The sequence below is a fragment of the Sphaerulina musiva genome (assembly GCF_000320565.1).
Source record: "Sphaerulina musiva SO2202 unplaced genomic scaffold SEPMUscaffold_6, whole genome shotgun sequence".
NCBI lineage: Eukaryota > Fungi > Ascomycota > Dothideomycetes > Mycosphaerellales > Mycosphaerellaceae > Sphaerulina > Sphaerulina musiva.
The window spans coordinates 146692-169192 of record NW_016017388.1 but is presented as its reverse complement, the minus strand read 5'-3'; the positions used below and the strand labels follow the sequence as shown (position 1 = coordinate 169192).

Sequence of the window (22501 nt, the reverse complement as noted above, 5' to 3'; positions counted from 1 at the left end):
GGAGTTGTTAGCTCTGATTTCGAGTTTGAATGGAGGGAGGTTGAAGGAGAGAATTGATATTTATGATTGGAGGGTTCTGGAAATGTGTGAGGGACATGATCGAGGAGCGGAAACGTTGAAGAAGCATTTTATTGGCGCTACATTGTTTGATGATACCCGGAAGCGTGCTTTGTTCGTTGGAGAGAGGGAATGGAATGGTATTTTATGACTTCAATGCCTTTGAGGTAGGTAACCGAATGCAGGAGGTATATAATATATTCACCGAGAAACTTCCGAGAATTGTGTTTTGCCAAGAATCACTTCAGCTTGTGATAGCCGCATCTACCGACGGACTCTGGGGCTGTAGCCAATGAAAGCGTGTAGAAGATGCAGGGTCTGGAAGAAGGACCTCGGCCTGTAGTGTTTTGAACGTCGCGGAAGCCGTGTCACTTGATCATATGAATGAGAGAGAGCTTTACCTTACTGTCTCTCTCCCACTGCTAGAACTACATACTACAGCCACACAGACAGAACCATCACCACCACCAACACAACAATCATGCCCTTCAATACTGCTCTCACCCGCAAATTGGGCATCCGTGTGCCAGTGGTTCAAGGCGGCATGCAATGGGTGGGATACGCCGAAGTGAGTACCCGAAGTACACACATCAGATACCCATACCATACCTAGTGAGAGTGAAAGAGTATGAGAAACAGTCAACTAAAAGAGAAAAAAAACACAGCTCGCATCCGCCGTCTCCAACGCGGGAGGTCTAGGAATCCTCACAGCCCTCACACAACCCAGCCCGGACGCTCTCCGCGCCGAAATCCAACGCTGCAAAACCCTCACGAGCAAACCCTTTGGCGTAAATCTCACCTTGCTCCCCTCCATCAACCCCCCGGACTACGCCGGCTACGCCCAAGCGATTCTCGACTCCGGAATCCGCATAGTCGAAACCGCAGGAAATTCCCCCGGGCCCATCATCAAAATGCTCAAAGAAGCCTCTCCCCCCTGCATAATCCTCCACAAATGCACCACAATCCGGCACGCTCTCAGCGCCGTCAAACTCGGCGTAGATTTTCTCTCTATCGACGGTTTCGAATGTGCAGGCCACGTCGGCGAAACAGACATCACCAACCTCATCCTGCTCAACCGCGCGCGTCAAGTTCTAACCATCCCCTTCATTGCGTCGGGAGGATTCTGCGACGGACAAGGATTGGCAGCGGCGTTAAATTTGGGCGCCGCGGGGATTAATATGGGAACGAGATTCATGTGTACGATGGAAGCGCCGATACATGTGAAGATTAAAGAGTCGATTGTGGCTGCGCAGGAGACGGATACGCAATTGGTGTTGCGGAAATGGAAAAATACTTCGAGGTTGTTTAAGAATAAAGTTAGTTCCGAGGCGTATCGGATTGAAAATGATCCGGAGACAAAGGAGTTTAAGGCTGTGGGGCCGTTGGTGAGTGGAGCGAGGGGCAGACAGGTGTTTGTGAATGGAGATCCGGATTTTGGGGTATGTTTTTTTCTTTTCTGTCTCTCTCTTCTCTTTCCTCTTACAATTTACCATCTACCACATATTAACCAAGAGAAAACAGGTCTGGACAGCTGGTCAAGTCGTCGGTCTCATTCACGATATCCCTTCCTGCGAAACTCTCGTCTCTCGAATCGAATCCGAAGCCATTGCCAGTTTACAACAAGCTTCGGCCTTGATTGTCCATGATGATAAAATTCATGCCAAGTTATAGACGTTCTATAACTGAAATGTAACATATCTACTTCATCCTGGTATTGAACTGTTTTCAAAGATGGTGGCCGCTGGAAGGAGGGAGCGAGTCATCATCACTCACACAGTCTTGTAATTCATCTGCTTCAAAACACCATCACAGGCGCTCATGGGCAAACTCTTGACATTTCTATCCATGTTACTCTGCTGCTGCTGCTGCTGCTGCTGCCATAAACGTACCTCCTACTCCTCCATCAAAAACAATGCTTCATGTGCTTATTACTTTCCGCTCCCCCCAAACTCCGCGCTAACGCACACATGTACTCAACACGAACAGAACACTCCAACAGCATGCGACCAGCGCTGCTGCCAACGTATTCCCATCTCTCGTCTCCATGCTTCTCATGCGTCTTATACAATACGTCAATACAGTCTTTTGCCAATTAGGTAGCCAGGTAACTTTATGTGTAGCAGAATGCTGCTGCTTGCATCACGTCTCCGGGTAGGGTGACACCGGTCCACTGCCGTTGCTACTGGTACTGCCGCTACTGCGTGCCTCCAATCTGGACGCAGTCTCATTCAGTCGTCGGGCGACGCCTTTCAGAGTCTGTCCAGCTTGGAACTTGGCAGCATCGCGGAGACGTCGTTCGCTGTTAGGAGTACGAGATCGCGAAGGCGGAGTGGCCAGGCCACTGGGAATAGAGTTGTTCACAGGACTCGGCAGTGGAGATGCGGCCGTCTCGTCGTTGATCATCAAAGCAGGAGTCGTATTATCGCGCACATCGTCAATCGCGCGATCGGCCGCACGTTGCTCAATGCGCTCATTAACATTAGCTCGAGCCCGGTCTCTCTTGTCTCGCGCAAAAGACGCGAGTCGACTGGTGCGTGCGCGAGCATGAGCCTTACTCCCTGTCGCGGTAGCAAAGTCGATCGCATGGTTGAGAGAAGATGCCAGAACATTGGGATGCCGACGAAGACGTTCTATGTGCTCCACTCGACGCGTCAAAACCAATCCAGCATTATCGCGGTCTTGAATGATGCGATTGAGCTCTTCTTGATATGCGGCTTCGTAGATGTCCTCGTCCGTCCCACCAGGACTTTCGCAGACCAAAAAATTATCATCGTCGTCATTGCCATCACTGCCACCAGCACCAATACGGAGATAGATTTGGTCTTCCAATGGGTCATGCGCATGCCCCTTACCTCGGTCGTCGAGAGGAAAAGTGCTCGATTTGTGGTTTAGGAATGGCCGTGCGAGAGAGTCCTCATCAGCGGAAAGCGGTTGAGCAATTGACGGGCGATGCGACTCTGGTGCGAGGCTTCTGCCCTCTGTTCCACCCGTACTATCTGTAGATGAAGGCATCGTAGATGTCTCCTCGAGCTCCAGTCTACGCATATCTGCCCCTTTCAAGATCTGATCGTCCATGTCCCGGTGGACGCCTTCCGTGGCCAATGCGGACTCCACTGGTCGCCGATCTGATGCGTCGGCACTTTGTGTTTCCCGGGAGAGATTGCTTGGGGGTGCCGACAGGCGAGACTCCCGCCCAAAAAGACCTTCCATGAACTGAGGACGTTTTCGATATATAAGCTTCTTGAACCGCTTGACGGCCTTCATGACCGTCATGAGGTGAACCATATTACCAGTAATGGCTTCCTCCATCTCCGCATCCGTGGGGGGCTCCACCAGCGTGGCGCAGTTCACGTCAGCTGGCATCATCGGATCGGTTCCATTCCTTGTCACCCAAGGATGTTCCTATCGAATCATTAGCTTGCTACATTATCGCCGCCAATGACAATACCCACTCGAAGTTCTGCCATTGTGATGCGCTTATCAGGGTCCTTTTCAAGCAGTCTGCGCATGAGATCTGCAAAGTTCTCATCCTTTTCGTCTTCCAAGTCGAAATCATCATTCTTGATCGCCCCGTATAGTTCCAGCATCCCAGATTTTTCGAATGGTATACGCCCATACCGCAAACAGTACAGGGTGACACCCATGCTCCAGATGTCGGCAGCTTTGCCACTGATGGGACCATGTCTCACCACGCACAACTCTGGCGGCATGAACGCTGGGCTCCCTGCTGACTTGGTCGTGTGCATTTCGGACTCCTTCTCGAACATTTCACTGACGCCAAAATCAACAATCTTGAGGACATCGTCTTGAGTGATGAGGCAATTGTCTGGCTTAATGTCCCGATGGATGATGCCCTGAGCGTGCAGATACTCAATGCCCAGAATCATATCACGGAACCAGCAACGGCACTTGTCTTCGTCGTATGGCTCCGCGCGATCATCCAGGCCAACGTGCATCACCACGCCCTTCTTGCACATTTCGAGTATCATGTAAAGCGAGTCTTCTTGCGGATCGTCCAGGACTTCAATCAACGAGACTAGGTTGTGGTGATCCAGTTTCTTCATAATGGCAATTTCTTCCTTGATGAGCTCGAGCGAATTGTTGGGTCCATTCAGCTTATCGGAAGACGTATGCCGATGGAGAGGCGAGTTGAAGCCCACGCCTGCAGAGAGATGACCTGGCCGCCGAGCCTGATTCGGCTTCCGCAGGAGATTCGATTGTGCTCGCTTGCGGAGACGAGACTTGGAGAACTCCTTGACAGCCTGCATATCCCACGAGATCAGTCCTGGTCTCTCATTACACAAAGACTTGACGCTCGAAAGCCAAGATATCAGGAGCCCACAGCTGCGGACTCATGAGAGGCTCACATATTCGTGCCCGTATTGGTCCACAGCCAAGTGTACTGCTCCGAAGCTCCCCCGGCCAATCTCTTGCTTGATGATATACTGGTTGATGCGATGTACCGCTCCACCATCGTCGTCGCTACTGCCGTAGTGTGACCGTGCATCGAGCGTCTCCTTTACGCCTTTTGATCTGGACGGGGCCCTGCGGTGGTGTCGCAGGGGACTCTGATATGCCGGTGCGGATCTGAGACACGATGTATGAGTGTGAAGAAAAGTCAGGAATGCAGAGTCCAAGCAATGGTAGCATCATGACCTACACATGTCGCACAGGGTGTCTGAAGTGGTGACCGTCCTCGCCCTCGCCCTCGCCGGCGGGAGTAGGCAAATTGATACTGATGCCGTGACTGGGGACAATGCCGGCGGCGGTCTCTCTCTCCGTGGGCTCGTCGGGCGGCTGTAGACTCGCGAGCGAGGTGGCAGAATTGTCGTGATCGTCGGCCATGGCGGGGTGGATTTTACTTTACATAGGATAGCCGGCGAGCAACGTCAACGACATGCCAGTGCTCCCACGGGACCGCACAGAATCAGGTCGAATGTTGCAATGTATACGGTGCGGTGCGGTGCGGTGGAGGCGAGGGGAGGAGGTTGACCTCCAGACAAAGCTGGTGCTGGAAGCGAATGGGAGCAAGATCTGCTGTCTCATCCGAAGCAGCTGCTAGAGGTAAAAGGCGTGCAGGAACGACAGCCGGACGGCAACACACGTGGCGGAGGAAGTGGGGCACAATGCGGCGTGATAATGATCCACCTCCACCTCCACCAATCAAGTGCCTCCAATGCCTGCCAGTGTCCCGTGTCCGATGTGAACATGCCCGAACATGAACTAGCCTTACTTAACTATACGGTCTATACCTTACCTTACAGGTACTTGTTGTGTATTACATGTATTTACTGTAACCACCTCACCCTCACCCACCTCCTCCTCCTCCTCCTAGGCACAGGTAGTCATCGTCAACGTCTCCTGGCCCACACGCCATGCGAGCAGTTCCAACTCCCACTCTACCCGCATCCTGAGGCACCAAAAAGACACCTTCATCATCATGGCGGGACTGAGCGTCTACTCGTTCTACATTTTCGACCGACACAGTAAGTACAGTATATATACCTATATCCATCCCTCTTCTCCATGATCCATCTCACTAACCTCTTCTTCCCTCCCCCTTTCCAACTTCCAGCGGAATGCATCTACACCAAACGCTGGACCACACCCCCCTCCCGACCCTCCACCACCACCAACACCACCACAACCACCAGCAACAACGAACTTCCCCTCTCAGCAAAAAAAGCCCTCAAACTCGCCGACGACGCCAAATTAATTTTCGGCACAATCTTCTCTCTCCGACGCATGGTGCGTCAACTCGGCGGGCAAGACGACCAATTCCTCTCCTATCGCACAGGAGAGTACAAACTGCACTATTTCGAAACTCCGACCCAACTCAAACTCATCATGTTGACGGATACGCGCGTCGGGAATATGCGAACCGTCTTGCATCAGATTTGGGCTACGTTGTATGTGGAATATGTGGTCAAATCTCCTTTGGCGCCTGTCGAACATCCCAAGGGGATGGGCGTGGCGAATGAATTGTTTGAGGGTGGGTTGGAGACTTTTATTGCGAGTATTTTTGCTCCCGTGCAGGGCGTGCAGTAGTGATGTAGCCAGTGATGGTTGATGTTGATGATGGTGATGATGAGGATGCGTTTTTTTTTTCTTTCGCAGCCGCTACGGTGCATCATCACAATACGAAAAGGCATGGCTACTTTACGGTGTTTGGATCATAATTGGAGGCACGCAGTGGATGCCCGAGATGATCTGCAGGCGCCATACAGACCAGCTTAGAGAGAGAGAGAGAGAGAGAGAGGGCCTTGTGACAGAAAGTCGATTCTAACTTCATAATCGACCAACAAGTTACAATACATGGCAGACTGCCTTTCCATAGAGCATCACGAGAGCAAGGAAAGGCTACTACGGATCTGCAGTACCTGTATGGAAGCACAAGCAGAAGCAGGAGTGCTCCGAGGCGTCTAGCATACATGTACCTACCTACATGTATCTATTGGAGCCGCGCTCCATCATAGAGGTCTCATATACATGTAACGATGCTCTGGTCCACACGGTCTGTTCACAAGATACAGTAGGTAGCGATATAACTAGTACATGTATTTGGTATCATATCAAAACTAGAGTAACCTCCTAAACCTCGAAAAAAACTAAAGTACCTGAGCCTCCTAACTCCTAAGCCTTGAATCATGGCTTGTTTGAATCCATACCAGGTAATAACAAATGTGGTGTTGGTCTGTTGAATCCTTAAACGCCCGTCGAGAATGTGAAGACAAGTCAGGTACCCTTGTACCCAGTCCGTGCGTTTCGTGGCTCGTCGATCTGCGAACGCCAACTTCAACTTCATCTGTCCCATCTACCTTCCCAGAGCAGCTGTCTTTGGAGGTTTCTTACTCGGAGGGGCAACTCTTGGCTTCGGCAAGCTCATAAACTGCTCCTTCAACCTCTTGAACTCCTTGATATTGTCTTTGCCTCCCCATTTGTGTTCCGTGCCTCTTTTGCTCGCCTGGTTCACGAACTTCTCAACGCGCTCCAGATACCCGACCGCCGGGTCCCCCAAATCCTCGTTCACGATATTCGGGTTCCCGTGCTCCTCCAATATCGTCGTGACCCAATGCACGATGTTGGAGCAACGTAGCACATGTCCACCGAACGCGAGACTGTCACCAGCGGCCTTGAGCCGAAAGACCATGTGGACGGTACCTGCTGGGAAGAAGACGGTCTGGCCCGGTTTGAGGATAACATAACGCCATCTGCCATCTCGGAAGTGCTGAGGGTCACGCCCCCATGCTACACGCTCCTCTCTTGTAGGATGCGAGAGCCAGCCGAAGCCGACGCAGCCTTGGTTGATGGTGATATAAGTGCTGTAGCCATGGCTGTCTTGGTGTGGCTCTGTGAGCGCACCTGCTTCGGCCAGCAGCGCCCACTTCTCGACCTCTTTGAATCCGGCCTCGTACTTCTTGCGTCGTGTCTCGTCAGCGTGGTTGGGGATCTTGAGCTTCGTGATCAGACGGCAGTCTTCATTGTTCAAGAACACCGGTCGAAGGCCATCCTCGTGGTGCGTCGCGAGCTCCAGCATGTTCCATGGACAGTGGTCTGGGGTTTTGTTTTCCTCGAAGCGGTCCTTGACCTGCTTCATCGTGACTGCTCTCGCCCATGTCGCGGTCTTACCGGTACTGGCAGACGAATCCTGGATGTGGACTGTCGCCGTATCATCGTAATACTCTCCCAGGAACTCGGGCACTGTCGACAAGGCTAGGGGTTGCTGCTCTGCTGTGAAGATGGGCCCATTGAAAAACTGGCCAGGCGCAAGCGCCGCTAGCGCCTCATCCTTGGACAAGAATTTGGCGTCGCCGTCGTTGGGATAAGTGGCCAAAGACAACAGGTCTCTGATCCTTCCCGCAGATCGTTTGTGCACCGAATTGCGCTTTTGGGCCAGAACATCCTCTAGCTCTTCCAGCATGGCATCCAGATATTGTTGATCCCAGAACATGTCCCGCAGCGGTCTCACGTGGCCATGCGAGTCGACGTGTGATGCGGGCCGCGGCAGGAAAACTGGCGGCTGAGATTCGGACCCCTCTGATGGCGGTGTCGGGGGTCCAGCGAAGAGTCCCAAGCCTCTGACACTAGTACTAGCAGCATTCGTGCTTGCTGTGCCTCCAGGATGTCTACTTCTCAGTCTAGTTGCGTGCAGAGGTGGAGGACTGTCGGCAACATGGCTAAGCTTCCGCTTTTTTGCGGGCGCGGATGAGTCTTGTGGTGTCGTTCCAGAAGGATCGCTACCGGTAGTTGCCGGTAGCGATCGTTTTCTGGTAGGCGGCTCTCTGCCGAAGAGGTTCGAGTCCAGGACAGGTGCGCGTGGCGTCGTGTTGCTGTTAGGAATCGAGGATGGTGCGCTGCTGGTGTTCTGCTGTGAGCTATCTGGGCAGTCAGTTGTCACTTCTGATTCGCACCTGCGTGACAATAAATGCGCCGCGGCGGCGGCCACGGCGTTGTGGAATCGGAGTTTCACCACGATCGAAGGCATTCTAAGCTTGGCAGTCAGCGATGGTCGGTCAATTGCGTACTCCATTGCTCCGAACCTACCTGCAGTGTGGCCAGTGGTGATGATTGGGTTGTTGGTGGTGAAGTTGTGCAAGTGGAATGGAATAGAAGAAGAAAGGACGGAACACTGCAGGAGGCAGGTACGGGCAGGGGGGGGGGGGGGGCAATGAAAGGAAATCGTCCCGCCCAGCCACCTCACTCGTCGCTTGATAATGACAATCTTCGTCACTTTTATACCTGGTAGCGCCGGAATTGGTATGTACATTACATCCATTCCATTGTCACACAACTTTCTGAAAGCCATTGTGAGCGGACTTGAACTCCGCGCGCGTGGCCGCACGGACCATGTCTCGGAACAGCGAACTGACGGGAACTACAGGTACGGTATACAGACGACATGACCCAATGGGTTGGGTACGGGAAGCAAGATGGACCGTGGATCTCTGAGAATGGGGAGAGCGTTATAGAAATCAACGGTAGACGCGTCGTTGCAATCTGCTTGCAGTGGAGGATCGACCGTACAATGTTCAGCGACGTAACAAGACTGCACGTGTGAGTAGTATCTCTTCAATACAAGTCGATTCTACGTAAGGTACCTGTATTTACCCATCGCCGCGTATCAGAGTGCCCGAGTACTGTACAGACAGGCAGAATGTTGCCAGCAAGCCTCACTCACTTCCCGCGGTGAATGCGCCGTTTCGACCTTCCTTCAGGATTCTCCATGCAGAGACGCTGTGGTGCCTCCAATTCAGTCCTTCGCGACCGCTTAGCAAGGAGCGCAGTTGCCAGCCTTCAAGCACAGGCTGAAATCGCATGCGTTGTCAAGCAGCGCGGCCTTCTCAGAGGAGCTGCAGGCGCTCCAGACGGGAGGATTGCAGCCATCTGGGTAGATGTCGCGTACTGCGTGAGTGGCGTTGCTGGACGTGGAACCTGGTGTATCGACCTTGTCCACACTGGGCAAGAGGGTGACGTGACCGCAGTCGGTCGAGACGAGACCACCGACGTTGAGATCGTTCGCGCCAGTATTGCAGTCGACGAGGATCTCGCTGAACAGGCTCATGCAGTCGTCCACTCGGACTTGCTGGCTGTCGCAGCGGACGTTGGCCACTGTTGCACGGTCAGCGGCGCTTAGTTATCTCTAGGTAGGCTTGGAGACATACCTTCGAGGTTGTAGTAATTCCCATTGACAGCCTGGTAGGACGACGCGGTGATACTGCCGTTGACTGGAATGATGGCCTGTGTGCTCACGTCAGCTTTACGCTCTTCTGCGTGGTTTGTCGACACTACCCACCAGGTCGAACTCCTGGCAGAACGCGCTGGCATGCATCCACATCTTCCAGCCCTGATCAGCAACGGTGCCTGATGGATCGAAGCAGCTGAGTGGCTGGTTGGCCTGGGGAGAGAGGCCAGTGATCTGCTTGCGGTCAGCTACAGTCAGGCTGAGAGGATCATAGCAGCTTACACCCGCGGTAGGAAGTGCGGCAACTTGCGCTGTAAAGAACAGCGGAATGGCGAGAATGGCGCCGGCCATCTGCTTGAAGCTAGTCATAGTTGGACTGGTGTTGTTCGTGGATGAAGTGGTGATGGCTGAAGTGGTGATGGCTGAAGGGATGCGCGCGTGAGGTCTGGCAAGGTGGTTTTGACGAAGGATGAAGGAGCAACGAAGTGTGCGAGAGTGAAAAGCTCTTGTTCTTGTTCTTGTTCTGTTGAGATGGCAACGCTCGGACACCGCGCTAGTGCACAAGTGTCGTTTGCTTTCCGGCGGGAGTGGGTTTCGAGCTCGGCGCGCTGCAGATTGGAGCGGTCCTAGCACGAAGCAATCTGCCGTGACGAGATCAACGGCACTGAGGTGAAGTGAGGTGTTGTGAGTGGCAGTAAGTAAGGTATTATAAGATGTTCTGAAGGGCAGTGAATGCGATTATCCATTCACATACCGCGTACACCGCTTTAGGCTGCCACTATACAGCTAGCTGTTTGCCCTATATCTACCTTTGCTATTGTTCTCTCTTACTAACATTACAACAACCTAGGTCAACATTCGACCACATCGTACTCAATTATCAAGTACTTCTACATTACACGACTGTGGTTATGGACGACAACGTTAATTCCTTCTACTCGAACACCGAGCCTCTGTCGAGTCAGCAGCCTCGCAAGCCTAACTATAGCCGCCCGACCAACATTAGGAACAACAACCCTCAGCCTGGCATGAAGAGGGCACTCGATCTGCGTAACAACGCGGAATACTCTTATTTCGACGACAACACTTCTGAAGATGAGGACGAAGTTCAGCGCAACACACTCGCAAAGAACAGCACCGCAGAGTTTGCTTCATCTGAAGGTTTGAACATAGGAACATCAACAGGACCCCACGCCCTCGGCAACCGCAGAATGGGGAATACACAACCTATCATCAATCCAAGTGAACTCCTTTCGACGGCCACCGACCGGAGCAACCGCAGAACGAATACCCAGGCTCTCATCAATCCACGCTATGAGCGCGAGCCGCTTCCCACGACCCCTATTCGGAGCACACCATTGGCGCCCACCAGTGCACTGTCTTACCCGGGACAGCCCTCGCATGGACGAAAGAGGCGCAGAATAATTCAGCCTCCCTACCCATCATCAACGAACATTCCTAATATCTCAAACGACGATGCAACTCCCACCAAGCAACAGTCTCCACCACCTCCACCACCCGGCATGTTCGGCACTCAAGCTCGCAGCATTCGCGGCGGACGTTCAACACCAGACATGCCCAACCAGCTCGACTTGTCCGCCGAAGAAGTGATTCGCCAGTTACAAGACGTCCCCGGTATGCTCGCAGGAACATTGACAGAACTCGCCCAAATGTTCGACGATCTGGCTCAGAAGCACAACATTCTCGAGGAACGCATCACACTACTCGAAGAAGAAAACCGTGCTCTGAGAAGCCCATCCCTCATCTCGCGATCGCTTCCAGCACGGCAGCAGCGGACATCCGCACGCACGGGGACCTCCTATCAGTTTATTCAAGAAGACCCCGGTCGAACCTCCGACGATCACCGTTCTGCTCGAAAGCCGAGTCTGGCTGGCTTTCGTCCCTTGAAGCCACTCAAGCCCTTTCCACCACCACGTACTTGAAACCATTCTACTATCAAGTTCTCGGTAAGTAGAGTTGAGCGCGTACCAGAGTTTTCAAAATGCTTACTCATTTACAGACGCTTTTCGAACCCTTTTGCGTCTACGGTGTGGTGTGGTGTGAATGAAGCAGGATAGAGGTTACTTGCGTTGTTTTGAAGGGCTCTACTCCTTCTTCTCCTCCTTACCCTTTTACAGACCAAGGGATTGTTCCTCGTCCAGCTCTAAGGAGAGATTTTTTTAGGCTGCCAGAGAGAGAGGGAGAGAGAGAGAGAGGCACGTACTTGGAATGTTCTTGGTCCAAGTTAGCGCGAGTAAGCGGATTCTTAGAGGGTAGTTACAATTCAATTTCAAATAACAAAAACCAATTCCCTCGAATAATGACTCGATATGAAGTCGGGTCTTAATCAAGTTTTAGTAGAGCTAAAGTATACCTATCTATCCGGCGGCTTGGCTTGATTTTTGTTTTCTTTCTTTTTCTTTAAAGCACTAATAAGAGCCTAAGGTTAGGACCGTCAGATAGGTAGGGAAAATCAATTTTACCTCTACAGTATAGCCTATAGTCTTATAGCCTGAGTTTAGTCTCTCTGCCTACCTTACCTACCTGATATACCTACCTGATATACCTACCCACCTAGTACCTACCTGGTACCTATACTAGCGACTTGTCCTTCTCTTGTCTTGTCTTGTTAGGAGTCAGAATTCAGAGTACTATAGGTACCTACCTATCTATACTCTTCTAAAACTACATACTACCAAAACAATATCTACGTTGAAATGCAAGAAAAACTTTCTGGTTTGTAGGATCCCTGTTGGTTACATAATGTACATGCATGCGTGCATGTATGCGTGCGCCGTGCGTGCGGTGTAAAAGAAAGTTCAATAAATTCCAATGGGTTGGATGTTCAACGCAGGGAACAGGCATATATGTACTGATAGCTGATTGTAGGTACTCGAGCTATCTTAAGGGTACTATCAAACTTCATGTCTCTGTGGCAACTGGCAATTGGCAATTGATGCGGAGGAAGTATGGGAGCAATTACTAGGTAAGGTAAGGTACTTTCCGGCCTTTCACAAAAGAGATTTAAACTGGTATTGCTCTTATAGGTACGTCTTGTACATTGATGGAATCTCATCATAGCGCTCCTCCAACTAATGTGACAATCCACATTGCTAATCGTACATGTAATCCCACTCTGCGCTCCGTCTTTGCATACTCGTCCTGTGTCATTGGGGAAGCATATTCTTGCAACCACTTCTGCTCTTCGCCCAGACGACGCTGCAGATCAGAGTTGCGCGTCACGATGAGAAGATTCGCCTCGAGGTCGAGAGAATAGCTGCGTTTCGTGTAGTTGGAGCTTCCGATGAGACTGATGCTGGGATTCTCCTCTCGAGGCAGCGTTACCCAGATTCCCTTGGCGTGATACGTCCAGCCACCGGGTGTATTGACCGTGCCCTTTCGCCATTCCTTGACCGAGATCTGTTCGCTGAGACCTGCTTTGGATACGGCGTCTAAGAAGCGGCGCCCTAGTAAACTGTAGGCTGCTGGTAGCATGCCGCTGATGCCTTTACTGCCATAAAAGCCATTTGCCCATGGGGACGCCGCCACGACTGTGCCTGACAGCGGTCGTGATTTGAGTAATAATTCGCGAACCTCTGGCGTCATGTTGAAATAGCCTGATGTGAATGTCCATTTCGACCCTTCAAATTCTGGTTTGCCCAGTGTTCGAAGGATTCCTGTCAGAGCTGGTAGCTCGGTGGAGGTGTCCGGTTTGAGAAGCGGTGTCAGCTGTACGAGTGGATACACAATGGTGTCCGAGTTTGATGGGGTCGCTTTCGCTGTCGGCGGACTGGCCAGTGGCTGGAGAAGCCTAGTTGCTGCTCTGATGTAGCCCTGCGGATCTTTCAGAGGCTCCGGCTGCACATTAGCGTGAGGCCATTCCACCGCGAAGCCGCCTGCCTCTGTGTCGGCTGGCGACACACGATAGCTCAAATCGCAGATGGTGCGAAAAAGCTGCGAGAAGTAGTCCGTGATTGCTTGTGATTTGAAGACATGGTATCGGTCCTGTCTGTTGGTGAAGTAATCGTCCGAGAGGTTGGCGCCGGACATGATGATTTCATCATCAATGCCGTACAACTTCATGTGCTGCAGTCCCCATCCCTCGTTGATTCGCTTAGGTAGAATAGCCTTGCGGGCTCCAGTCAAGTTTGGCGTATGGTATAGTCGGACTTCCACGCGTTCAGGACCAAACTCTGCTACCAGCGAGGCGAGTAAGCTCGCACATGATGGATTGGGCGCTTCACGAGTACCTCGAAGGTAGTCAGTCAATAATGAGACTTTGAGCTCTGGGTTCTCCTTCAGCGCTTGTCGTATGGTGTCGATCTGTCCAAATCAGTGTTATTTTCGCCTTTATTTTAGAACAATACACACCAATTCATGCTCGCTTTTGCCAATATATAGGGTTGAAAGATACACACGTCGTTTGGCACTTGTGATTTTCGTCTACTTCAGTCTAGTCAGCCCATATGCGAGGAATTGGGTACATTATTCGAACCTTGAGTGTTTCGTAGAACTCGGTAGGGGATTGCAAGATCTCTATCGAGTCGGCCGAGACATCAAAGCGAGGAGACAGCTTGTCCAGCTCGCCGGTAAAGGCTGCTAGCTGCGAGGCAGATGAAGGGCCTGATCCTGGCGTTGTTGCGGACGCCGAATAAGTACTTGAGAGTCGTTTTTGCAGACGACCATTCCTGCTGCCCCGTTGAAGTGGCCGGACCTGCTTAGAGGCCCGCAAGCAAGGGAATACTCTCCTTGTCAGCATCGCAAGTTCATAATGCCGTCGAGATGGTGTTGATGGACGAATGTGCAGTGATGGTAGACTTTCTAGGAGCTTTTAGAATGGTTTTAGAGCTAGTGGACCCGCTCCCACTTTGGCTTCATTCGCGCTTCACCATCACACTTGCACTAGACATCGCCTTGCCACAACACACCCGCGCACTATCGCCAACATGTCGACAATCATGCGAACCCTTCGCAACCTGCGGAGTATAGGTTTAAAGGTACACCAGGTGCGCGTACAGTGCGTGTGAGTGAGAGCTGACAGATGGCAGGACTACGGCCACCAACTTCATGTACGAAACACACCTCCGAACGATTCCCAACGATACACATGCGGCTGATACTAACTCCTCTGCCATTCTACAGTACATCGGTATGGGTGGAAGAAGGAGAAAGATGGCATCGGGAATGGCCACTAAGAGAAGCAGGTGATACCAAGCGCGGAACACTGGTCGGCATAGACCGCTACGGCAACAAGTACTTTGAGAACCTGGAAGAAGAGCTGCCTCGTATGTTCTCGGCTGGATGAGAGCTTCTCGGTGCGAGCTAATGTCGTTCAAAGTACGAACACGCTGGGTGGACTACAAGGACCACGAATATGATCCGTGAGACATCACGCTCGCGCTCACACATGGGCCAGGACACTGCTGACAATTAGCAGCTCGCAGATAGAGCCAGGCTGGTATGTCTATGGCACTGTAAGACTTTGTACGGGAAGTCTCTGACAACACAAATAGGCACGCGTGGATGTCATATATGGTTGACAAAGCGCCTTCAGAGGACAAGTTGTTGCAACGCTCGTTGCGGCCATGGGAGCCTGCGAAGCATGTACCGGTGATCACGGCATCGAGGAGTGCGTTCAAGACCTTCAACACGTACGTTCATATCGAGACTACATGGAGATGTTGTCGGCATTGCTAACCTGACACTTGCAGGACCAAGCCGAAATACTCGGCATGGAAGCCGGTAGCGGCTTCAAGATGAGCAGGACACTAGGAGGTATGGCGAGTTCACATGAGCGATTCTGGCCATTCCAGATCAACGACGTTGGGTGCTGTCGTGACCCACGTTCCTGGCATGGCGTTCATAGGCGAGGTACAATTCGAAGAGCGGAATATCATAGTGCACTTATTATCGTGAAATTCCGTTGTACATATCCCACCTGCGACGGCCCGTGTAGCACCAGCAACACAACCAGCCAGACGGCCAGTATGTGGCGGTTGAAGAAGCGGAGCGTGCACAAGGTACCTATGCACGGAGCATGAAACATCAGTAGCTGTCAGTGCCAGTGCATGCGCAAAGCAGCGGCGGCGCGGCACAGGAACCTGGAGGCTGGAGGCTGGAGCTCGTATCCTGGCCTGGCACAGTCCGATAGTGCACAGCAGCACAGATCAACCGTCAACCGTCAACAGTGATACCGTGAAGCGGTCTCATCATGCATGAATAATAAGGTACACCGTACAAGTACATGTATGGAGGTTCTACTGTAGGTACGGTAGGGGAGATATATGTAGGTGCCTAGTTTGAGGCTTCTCGCATGATGCTGCAGTATCTCAGTCTATCCGATGCTGTATTCAGTGGGTAATGAGGTACATGTAGTTCCATCTGGGCGGCACAGGGCCGCAGGCATCTCCAGGCCTGTCTCGGTTCCAGGTTCCCAGTTGACTCACCGCACAACGGCGTTCGGCGTTCACTTGCTCACCATATCCATACCTCCACTGTATCGGAGTCTCCACACACCAACAATCCTTTTCTCGCCTCGCCCGCTGATACGGTGATATTACCTCCATAGTCTGTGAGTCCGCCGTTGCTCGATGCTTGGATGGCAAATGGTACATACCGGTGAGTGGAGAGTGGAGATTTTCTACGACGTCGGCAGCAAAGCTTGACTGCGCTTGACTTCCACTTCCCGTCGGCTCGGCCGTTATTGAGTCGTTTCGTCACCTTCCCACCTCCTAGCCTCTCCTACGCCGACCAGCACCTTATCGCTTCTGTGAAAAGTGTGCTGAGAGTGCTTGCAACCCTCCACGGGAACGGGCTACCTCAAGGTAGGGTTGATGCATGTCGTGCTAGTTCAATCGAAGCCTAAAAAGGTTGCCTAAGGTACCTATCTACCTGACCTACCTTACCTACCTACCTACCTGACCTTACCTACACGTACCCTACCTCCTACTCAGTCTGACCTCTTCCTCTTCCTCCTTCTCCTCCTCCTTCTCCTCCTCCGACGATCCTTCGCCGCCATTGACCCGCAGGCATCCATTCCGACTCACCATTCCCCATTCGCGTCACCGCAGCCAGGCACCCCACCACCGCCGGTTGTTCTTATCACCCGCCTCCACTTGTCTGTTGCTTCGACATGACCCGATGAGTGCAGCGCATTCGACTCTCTCTCTCTCAACGTCAATAGACCATGTTCGCGCGGTGCAAGGGCGCTATTTGGCACAGCGACGACTTCTCGCAGTGCTTCCAGCATGACTATCTGCAGACCTTGCTGCCATTGGTAGCATGTGCTATCTCGGCTCTCTATCTCGCCTACCAACTCCTCCAAACGACGATTCGAGACAAACAGAGCAGCGCAGGCTACCACCGACTACCCAATGGCGGACCCCACCACGCCCATGGCCACGATGCGGATGCCGATAGTGATGCCACAACCGCCACTGGCAGCGAGGACGAAATGCGACGAAATGAGCAAATGGCGTTGCAAATGACCAAGACGCAGACCAATGCCTCTGTCATCACTGTGGACCGACCACGCGGAGAGCTTTGGATCACGCTTGTAGAAGAGGTGGCAGTGTTGGCCGAACTGGGCATACAGGTGGCGGCATTGATTACACGGGCATGGGGCCCACCAAGAGGTCGAGTGGCGGCACTTGCTGAGGTCGCGGTTTGGACATACATTGCTCTCCTCGCGTCTGGGCGCTTGCTGTTCTCGAGCTCTTCAAAATGGTCATTCCCGGCCCTGTGGTACCACACGGCCTTTCTCTACAGCTTTCAATGGCTATGCGCTATCCTTGTCTTTCGCTCAGAGATTATACACCCACAATCACGACTATCCGAAGCGCTGATGAGCAGCCACTTTGCCTTGACGACTCTTCTTGCCTTGATCGCACTGTGCTCACGGAAAGGCAACCATGCTGTCGAGCTCGAGTATGAGGACGGCATCGAGCCTTCGAGGGAGCCTCTCGCAAGCGTCTTTTCTTTGGCTACTTTTGGCTGGGTCGACCCGATCGTCTGGACTGGATACAAGAAAGCATTCGAGATGAAGGACGTATGGAACCTGATGCCGAGAGATCAGGCTGCCGTAATCCTGGCGGACTATCGACAACTGAAGAAGACTTCAATCTTGGCCTGGCATTTGCTCCGATACTTCAAGCGTGACTTGATCATTCAAGGCTTGTATGCCGCTATTTCAGGAGCTGTCACCTTTGTGCCTACTTTGCTGCTCAAGGTTATCTTGCAATACGTAGAGGACCCTTCACAGACGCCTCGGAATGCCGCCTGGCTCTACGTTATCCTTCTGTTCGTCTCGGGATGCGTCAATGCTTTGTCCAGTGGCCAAGCTCTCTGGATTGGCAGAAAGACCTGCATTCGGCTGCGAGCCATCATCATTGGCGAGATCTACGCCAAAGCCCTGAGAAGACGTGCCGCAGCATCTGCAGACAAGATACTGGGACAAGATGCGAAGAAGGATGACAACGAGCCGAAGCAGGGTTTCATCAAGAAGGTATTGACGTTTGGGCGAAAGAAGAAGAGCAGGGACGAAAATGGCCAGCCCGCTGCGAACAAGGCCGAAACCGCGCTGGACGAGCAGGTCACTTCGGGAGCCATCATCAACCTCATGGCCGTGGACTCCTTCAAAGTGTCCGAGATCAGCGCATATCTGCACTTTCTGTGGGCCGAAACACCCGTACAGTTCGTGCTCGCTATTCTACTGCTCTATCTCTTCCTGGGCAACAGTAGCATTGTTGGGATTGGCATGATGGGAGCGCTTCTGCCCGTGAACATGTACATTGCGAAGAAATTCACCAGTGTGCAGAAGAAAATCCTTGCCGCGACAGATGCACGAATCCATACGACCAACGAGGTACTGACCAATGTCCGCATCATTAAATACTTCGCCTGGGAGCATCGCTTCCTCGCTGTGGTCGACGAGAAGCGCCAGGTGGAGCTCAAATACCTTCGGAACCGATACATCGTATGGGCCGCTGCAGCTACCATCTGGTCTGGCGCACCGGTGCTCATCACGTTCCTGACATTCCTGGTCTACACACTCGTGGAAGGCAAAGATCTCATTCCTTCTGTGGCTTTCACCGCGCTATCCTTGTTTAGCCTGCTTCGTATCCCGCTGGATCAACTCGCAGACATGGTTGCTCATGTACAAGAATCCAAGGTTTCCGTCGATCGTGTAGAGGAGTACTTGAACGAACCAGAGACCGAGAAGTACCACCAGTTGGTAGAGGAATTCACCGAGAACAACGGAGAACCCCTGATTGGCTTCCGTGACGGCACCTTCAGTTGGGGTGGCAAGGATTCGGATGACTTCAAGATGATCGGCCTAAACATGTTCTTCAAGGTCGGTCAGCTCAATGTCATTGTAGGTCCGACTGGGTGCGGCAAGACGTCTCTTCTGATGGCTTTGCTGGGCGAGATGACCAAAATCAGCGGTTCCGTCTATTTGCCTGGAGGTCGTAGCCGAGAAGAGCTCGCTACGGATCCCGACACTGGTCTGACCGAGAGCGTCGCATTCTGCGCTCAGCAAGCCTGGCTCATGAATGGCACGATCAAGGAGAACATTGTGTTCAACAGCCGATTTGACCCGCGGCGATACAAGAGCGTCATCGTGGCTTGCTCTCTGCAGCGTGATCTGGAAATCTTGGACGGTGGCGACCAGACTTTGGTAGGCGAGAAGGGAGTCACCCTTTCTGGAGGTCAAAAACAGCGCATTAGTCTTGCCCGAGCGCTCTACTGCCATGCACGTCACGTGATCCTTGATGATGTGCTGAGCGCTGTCGATTCTCACACTGCCAAGTGGATCTTCGACAACGCGCTCATGGGCCCACTGATGCACAACCGTACCTGTATCTTGGTCACCCACAATGCAACACTGTGTCTGCCGCATGCGGAGTTTGCTGTCGTGCTCGACAATGGTCGAGTGACTGCCCAGGGCACTGCATACGACGTTGTCCAGTCGGGCAGCCTCGCTGAGGATATGGGCAAGTTTGATTTCAAGGACCAACCTGCGAAACGCTCCAAACTGCCATCCAGAGTCCCCTCTGAAATTGGTGGTGACACTCTGAGTGAACTACACTCTGCCGCTAATGGCACGCACAAGACGCGCGTGCACCGTTCCGAGAGCGATGCTACAGACACTCTCGAAACCTTACATGGTGACCCTCTGACACACGTCATCTCAAAGGATATTCCAGGCATGAGCAAACAGGCGAACGACAAGGACACCTTGAGTGAAGAGAAAGCGACGGGTTCAGTCAAATTTGCCATCATCGCCAAATATCTGGGCTACATGGGCGGATGGTTCTACTGGATTGTTGCGGCGTTGTGCTTCGGCTTGCAGCAATTATCTCAAGTTGCCACGAATGTCTGGATTCAGCAATGGTCGAATTCCTACACGAAACACGAATACGTCGCAACGGGTGTTGCTCACAACCACACCTACAACCTGGCCCACGTTCGCTTGGCTACCTCCTCTAGCTGCCTTCGTACGGGTACATGTGTCTGGAACATGCCATTTACGTCTCAGCCATTCAGTGCCCAGTCCGCACTACAGGACGTGAAGAGCATGAAGATTATGAATGACGACGTCAACGTCGGCTACTACCTCACTGGATATGCGATGCTTGGGTTGTCATTCATGGCTGTCACATTGCTCCGTGAAGGTGTGCTATTCGGGGGATCTCTCGCAGCCTCCAGGCGTATTCACAGGGAGCTGATGGAACGAGTGACACACGCCAAGTTCCGCTTCTTCGATGCCACACCACTGGGGCAGATTATGAACCGTTTCTCCAAGGATATTGAATCAGTCGATCAGGAAATCGCTCCGGTAGCTGTCGGTGTGGTGCACTGCATGTTTTCCATCTTGACAATCGTCATCTTGATCTCCATCATCACACCCGGATTCTTGATTGCAGGTATTTTCATCACGATCCTCTACTTCCTGATCGGCAGAGTCTACATCAGTGCTTCTCGAGATCTGAAGCGACTCGAGTCCGTGCAGCGAAGTCCATTGTACCAGCAATTTGGTGAGACTTTGTCCGGTATGACAACGATTCGAGCCTATGGTGACGAACGTCGCTTCATTCGCGAGAACTTGCACAAGGTCAACACTCATTCTCGGCCGTTCATCTATCTGTGGGCTGCCAACAGATGGCTGGCGCTCCGTGTTGATGTCGTTGGTGCATTGGTGGCATTCTTCACTGGCGTCTTCGTGATCCTCAGTGTCGGAACTGTCAATGCAGGCTCTGCTGGGTTGGCCATGACCTACGCCGTCACCTTTACAGAGAATGTGCTTTGGTTCGTTCGCTTGTACGCCAGCAACGAGCAAAACATGAACGCCATTGAGCGTGTCAAGGAGTACTTGGATGTAGATCAGGAAGCGGCGCCCATCGTGCCTGACAACAGACCTGATGCGAATTGGCCGAGTCAAGGCTCAGTGGAGTTCATTGGCTACAGCACGAGATATCGCAGCGACTTTGACTTTGTTCTCAAGAACGTCACTTTCAGGATTCTTCCTGGTGAGAAGGTCGGTGTCGTTGGCCGAACGGGAGCTGGCAAGAGTTCCCTCGCCCTCGCACTCTTCCGAGCTCTCGAAGCAGAGCAGGGCAAGATCTTGATCGATAATGTCGATATTGGTCTCATCGGACTGCAAGACTTGCGCGAAAACATTGTCATGGTCCCACAGGACCCCACTCTGTTCACCGGCACTGTACGCAGTAATCTCGATCCTTTCGGCCTGTTCACGGACGAGGAGATCTTCTCGGTGCTGCGCGGTGTTCAATTAGTCGGAGCGGCCACGGCAACAAACTCTGCTGCTCCTTCCAGACCTCACACGCCCGGTCCTCAGTCTGGCCGAGACTCGCCCAGCTCTCCCAGTACCAAGCTTACTGTGACAGCAAAGGTCGCGCCAGTGCATTCCAATCCGGACAGTCCCATCGAGAACAAGAACATATTCCGCAACCTGAACTCGCCCGTCGCAGAGCACGGTTCGAACTTATCGCAAGGTCAGAGACAGCTCCTCTGTCTGGCACGGGCACTGCTCAAGGCACCCAAGGTATTGCTGATGGACGAGGCCACCGCTTCGATCGACTACGCCACAGACTCGAAGATCCAAGAAACGATTCGTGAAATCAAAAACACGACCATCACCATCGCTCATCGGCTTCAGACCATCATCGACTATGACAAGGTTCTGGTTCTAGACCAAGGCGAAGTCATCGAGTATGGAGACCCGTACGACCTGATCAATAAAGACAAGGGCACGTTCAGAGGCATGTGCGAGATGACTGGGGACTTTGAGCTTCTACAAAAGGATGCGAAGAAGGCCCATGATGCGAAGAAGCTTGTTGATGATGAGTGAAGTGAGCACGGAGAGAGCGAGAGGGCGTAATTAGCGATCACGGCATCGCCCAAGTGGAAGAGCATCGACGCATCGGGCGGCCTGAAGGTGTCGTTTTCTTGTATGTTATTGGGTGGCGTCCTCGGGGATGGGGCGGCTTTTTTTTTCTCTGTTCAGTGCAAAAGCGTTATTGGGTGCTGGCGGAAAGTCATGTTTTTAATGCGGTACCTGATGTATAGACTAGGTGGTGGTGGCGGCGGCATTCTGCTTACTGCATGGGTTTTGTTCTCAATTCCCGCACCGACTGTGGATGTACATTTTGTTCATAGATGGCGATAGGGGACCTCTGAGAATCGAACCGATCCGTTCTTTGCCTCTCTACATGTAATTGTTTTTTGTTTCCTTCGTATCTT

General features: G+C 52.4%; 9 protein-coding genes across 9 annotated transcripts; 5 read left to right on the top strand and 4 right to left on the bottom strand.

The window, feature by feature from the left end:
• Positions 1-505: 505 nt before the first annotated feature.
• SEPMUDRAFT_149584 (Pkinase-domain-containing protein) lies at positions 506-5017 on the bottom strand. The gene is made up of 6 exons (XM_016905644.1): positions 4718-5017; positions 4425-4644; positions 3510-4319; positions 1579-3459; positions 723-1496; positions 506-625 (listed from the first exon to the last, which is right to left on the bottom strand). Exons 1-4 carry the CDS (start codon positions 4900-4902, stop codon positions 2197-2199), a joined length of 2478 nt encoding a protein of 825 aa, XP_016759774.1. The 5' UTR covers positions 4903-5017; the 3' UTR covers positions 506-625; positions 723-1496; positions 1579-2196.
• On the top strand, positions 539-1728 carry SEPMUDRAFT_141908 (inosine monophosphate dehydrogenase; the record flags this gene model as incomplete). Its single annotated transcript, XM_016902981.1, has 3 exons — positions 539-625; positions 723-1496; positions 1579-1728. The coding sequence occupies 3 exons, from the start codon at positions 539-541 to the stop codon at positions 1726-1728; spliced, it is 1011 nt and encodes a 336-aa protein (XP_016759775.1).
• A 480-nt stretch (positions 5018-5497) lies between the features above and the next one.
• SEPMUDRAFT_156625 (snare-like protein) lies at positions 5498-6314 on the top strand (the record flags this gene model as incomplete). The annotated part of the gene is made up of 2 exons (XM_016907687.1): positions 5498-5543; positions 5633-6314. 2 exons carry the CDS (start codon positions 5498-5500, stop codon positions 6103-6105), a joined length of 519 nt encoding a protein of 172 aa, XP_016759773.1. The 3' UTR covers positions 6106-6314.
• Positions 6315-6871: 557 nt separating this feature from the next.
• On the bottom strand, positions 6872-7978 carry SEPMUDRAFT_45574 (uncharacterized protein; the record flags this gene model as incomplete). The annotated part of the gene is made up of 1 exon (XM_016908973.1): positions 6872-7978. One exon carries the CDS (start codon positions 7976-7978, stop codon positions 6872-6874), a length of 1107 nt encoding a protein of 368 aa, XP_016759772.1.
• Positions 7979-9325: 1347 nt separating this feature from the next.
• On the bottom strand, positions 9326-10108 carry SEPMUDRAFT_117629 (uncharacterized protein; the record flags this gene model as incomplete). The annotated part of the gene is made up of 3 exons (XM_016901353.1): positions 9326-9666; positions 9720-9795; positions 9851-10108. 3 exons carry the CDS (start codon positions 10106-10108, stop codon positions 9326-9328), a joined length of 675 nt encoding a protein of 224 aa, XP_016759771.1.
• A 542-nt stretch (positions 10109-10650) lies between these two features.
• Positions 10651-11682, top strand: SEPMUDRAFT_117628 (uncharacterized protein; the record flags this gene model as incomplete). Its single annotated transcript, XM_016901352.1, has 1 exon — positions 10651-11682. The coding sequence occupies one exon, from the start codon at positions 10651-10653 to the stop codon at positions 11680-11682; it is 1032 nt and encodes a 343-aa protein (XP_016759770.1).
• A 1110-nt stretch (positions 11683-12792) lies between these two features.
• Positions 12793-14501, bottom strand: SEPMUDRAFT_149582 (phospholipase D/nuclease; the record flags this gene model as incomplete). The annotated part of the gene is made up of 3 exons (XM_016905643.1): positions 12793-14062; positions 14111-14182; positions 14235-14501. 3 exons carry the CDS (start codon positions 14496-14498, stop codon positions 12815-12817), a joined length of 1584 nt encoding a protein of 527 aa, XP_016759769.1. The 3' UTR covers positions 12793-12814.
• Positions 14502-14644: 143 nt separating this feature from the next.
• SEPMUDRAFT_149578 (NADH-ubiquinone oxidoreductase subunit B17.2) lies at positions 14645-15683 on the top strand. The gene is made up of 8 exons (XM_016905642.1): positions 14645-14736; positions 14788-14808; positions 14882-14888; positions 14944-15024; positions 15078-15120; positions 15177-15197; positions 15253-15390; positions 15451-15683. The coding sequence occupies exons 1-8, from the start codon at positions 14686-14688 to the stop codon at positions 15497-15499; spliced, it is 411 nt and encodes a 136-aa protein (XP_016759768.1). The 5' UTR covers positions 14645-14685; the 3' UTR covers positions 15500-15683.
• A 998-nt stretch (positions 15684-16681) lies between these two features.
• Positions 16682-22454, top strand: SEPMUDRAFT_149577 (uncharacterized protein). Its single transcript, XM_016905641.1, has one exon. It carries the CDS (start codon positions 16926-16928, stop codon positions 22107-22109), a length of 5184 nt encoding a protein of 1727 aa, XP_016759767.1. The 5' UTR covers positions 16682-16925; the 3' UTR covers positions 22110-22454.
• The last annotated feature ends 47 nt before the right edge of the window (positions 22455-22501 follow it).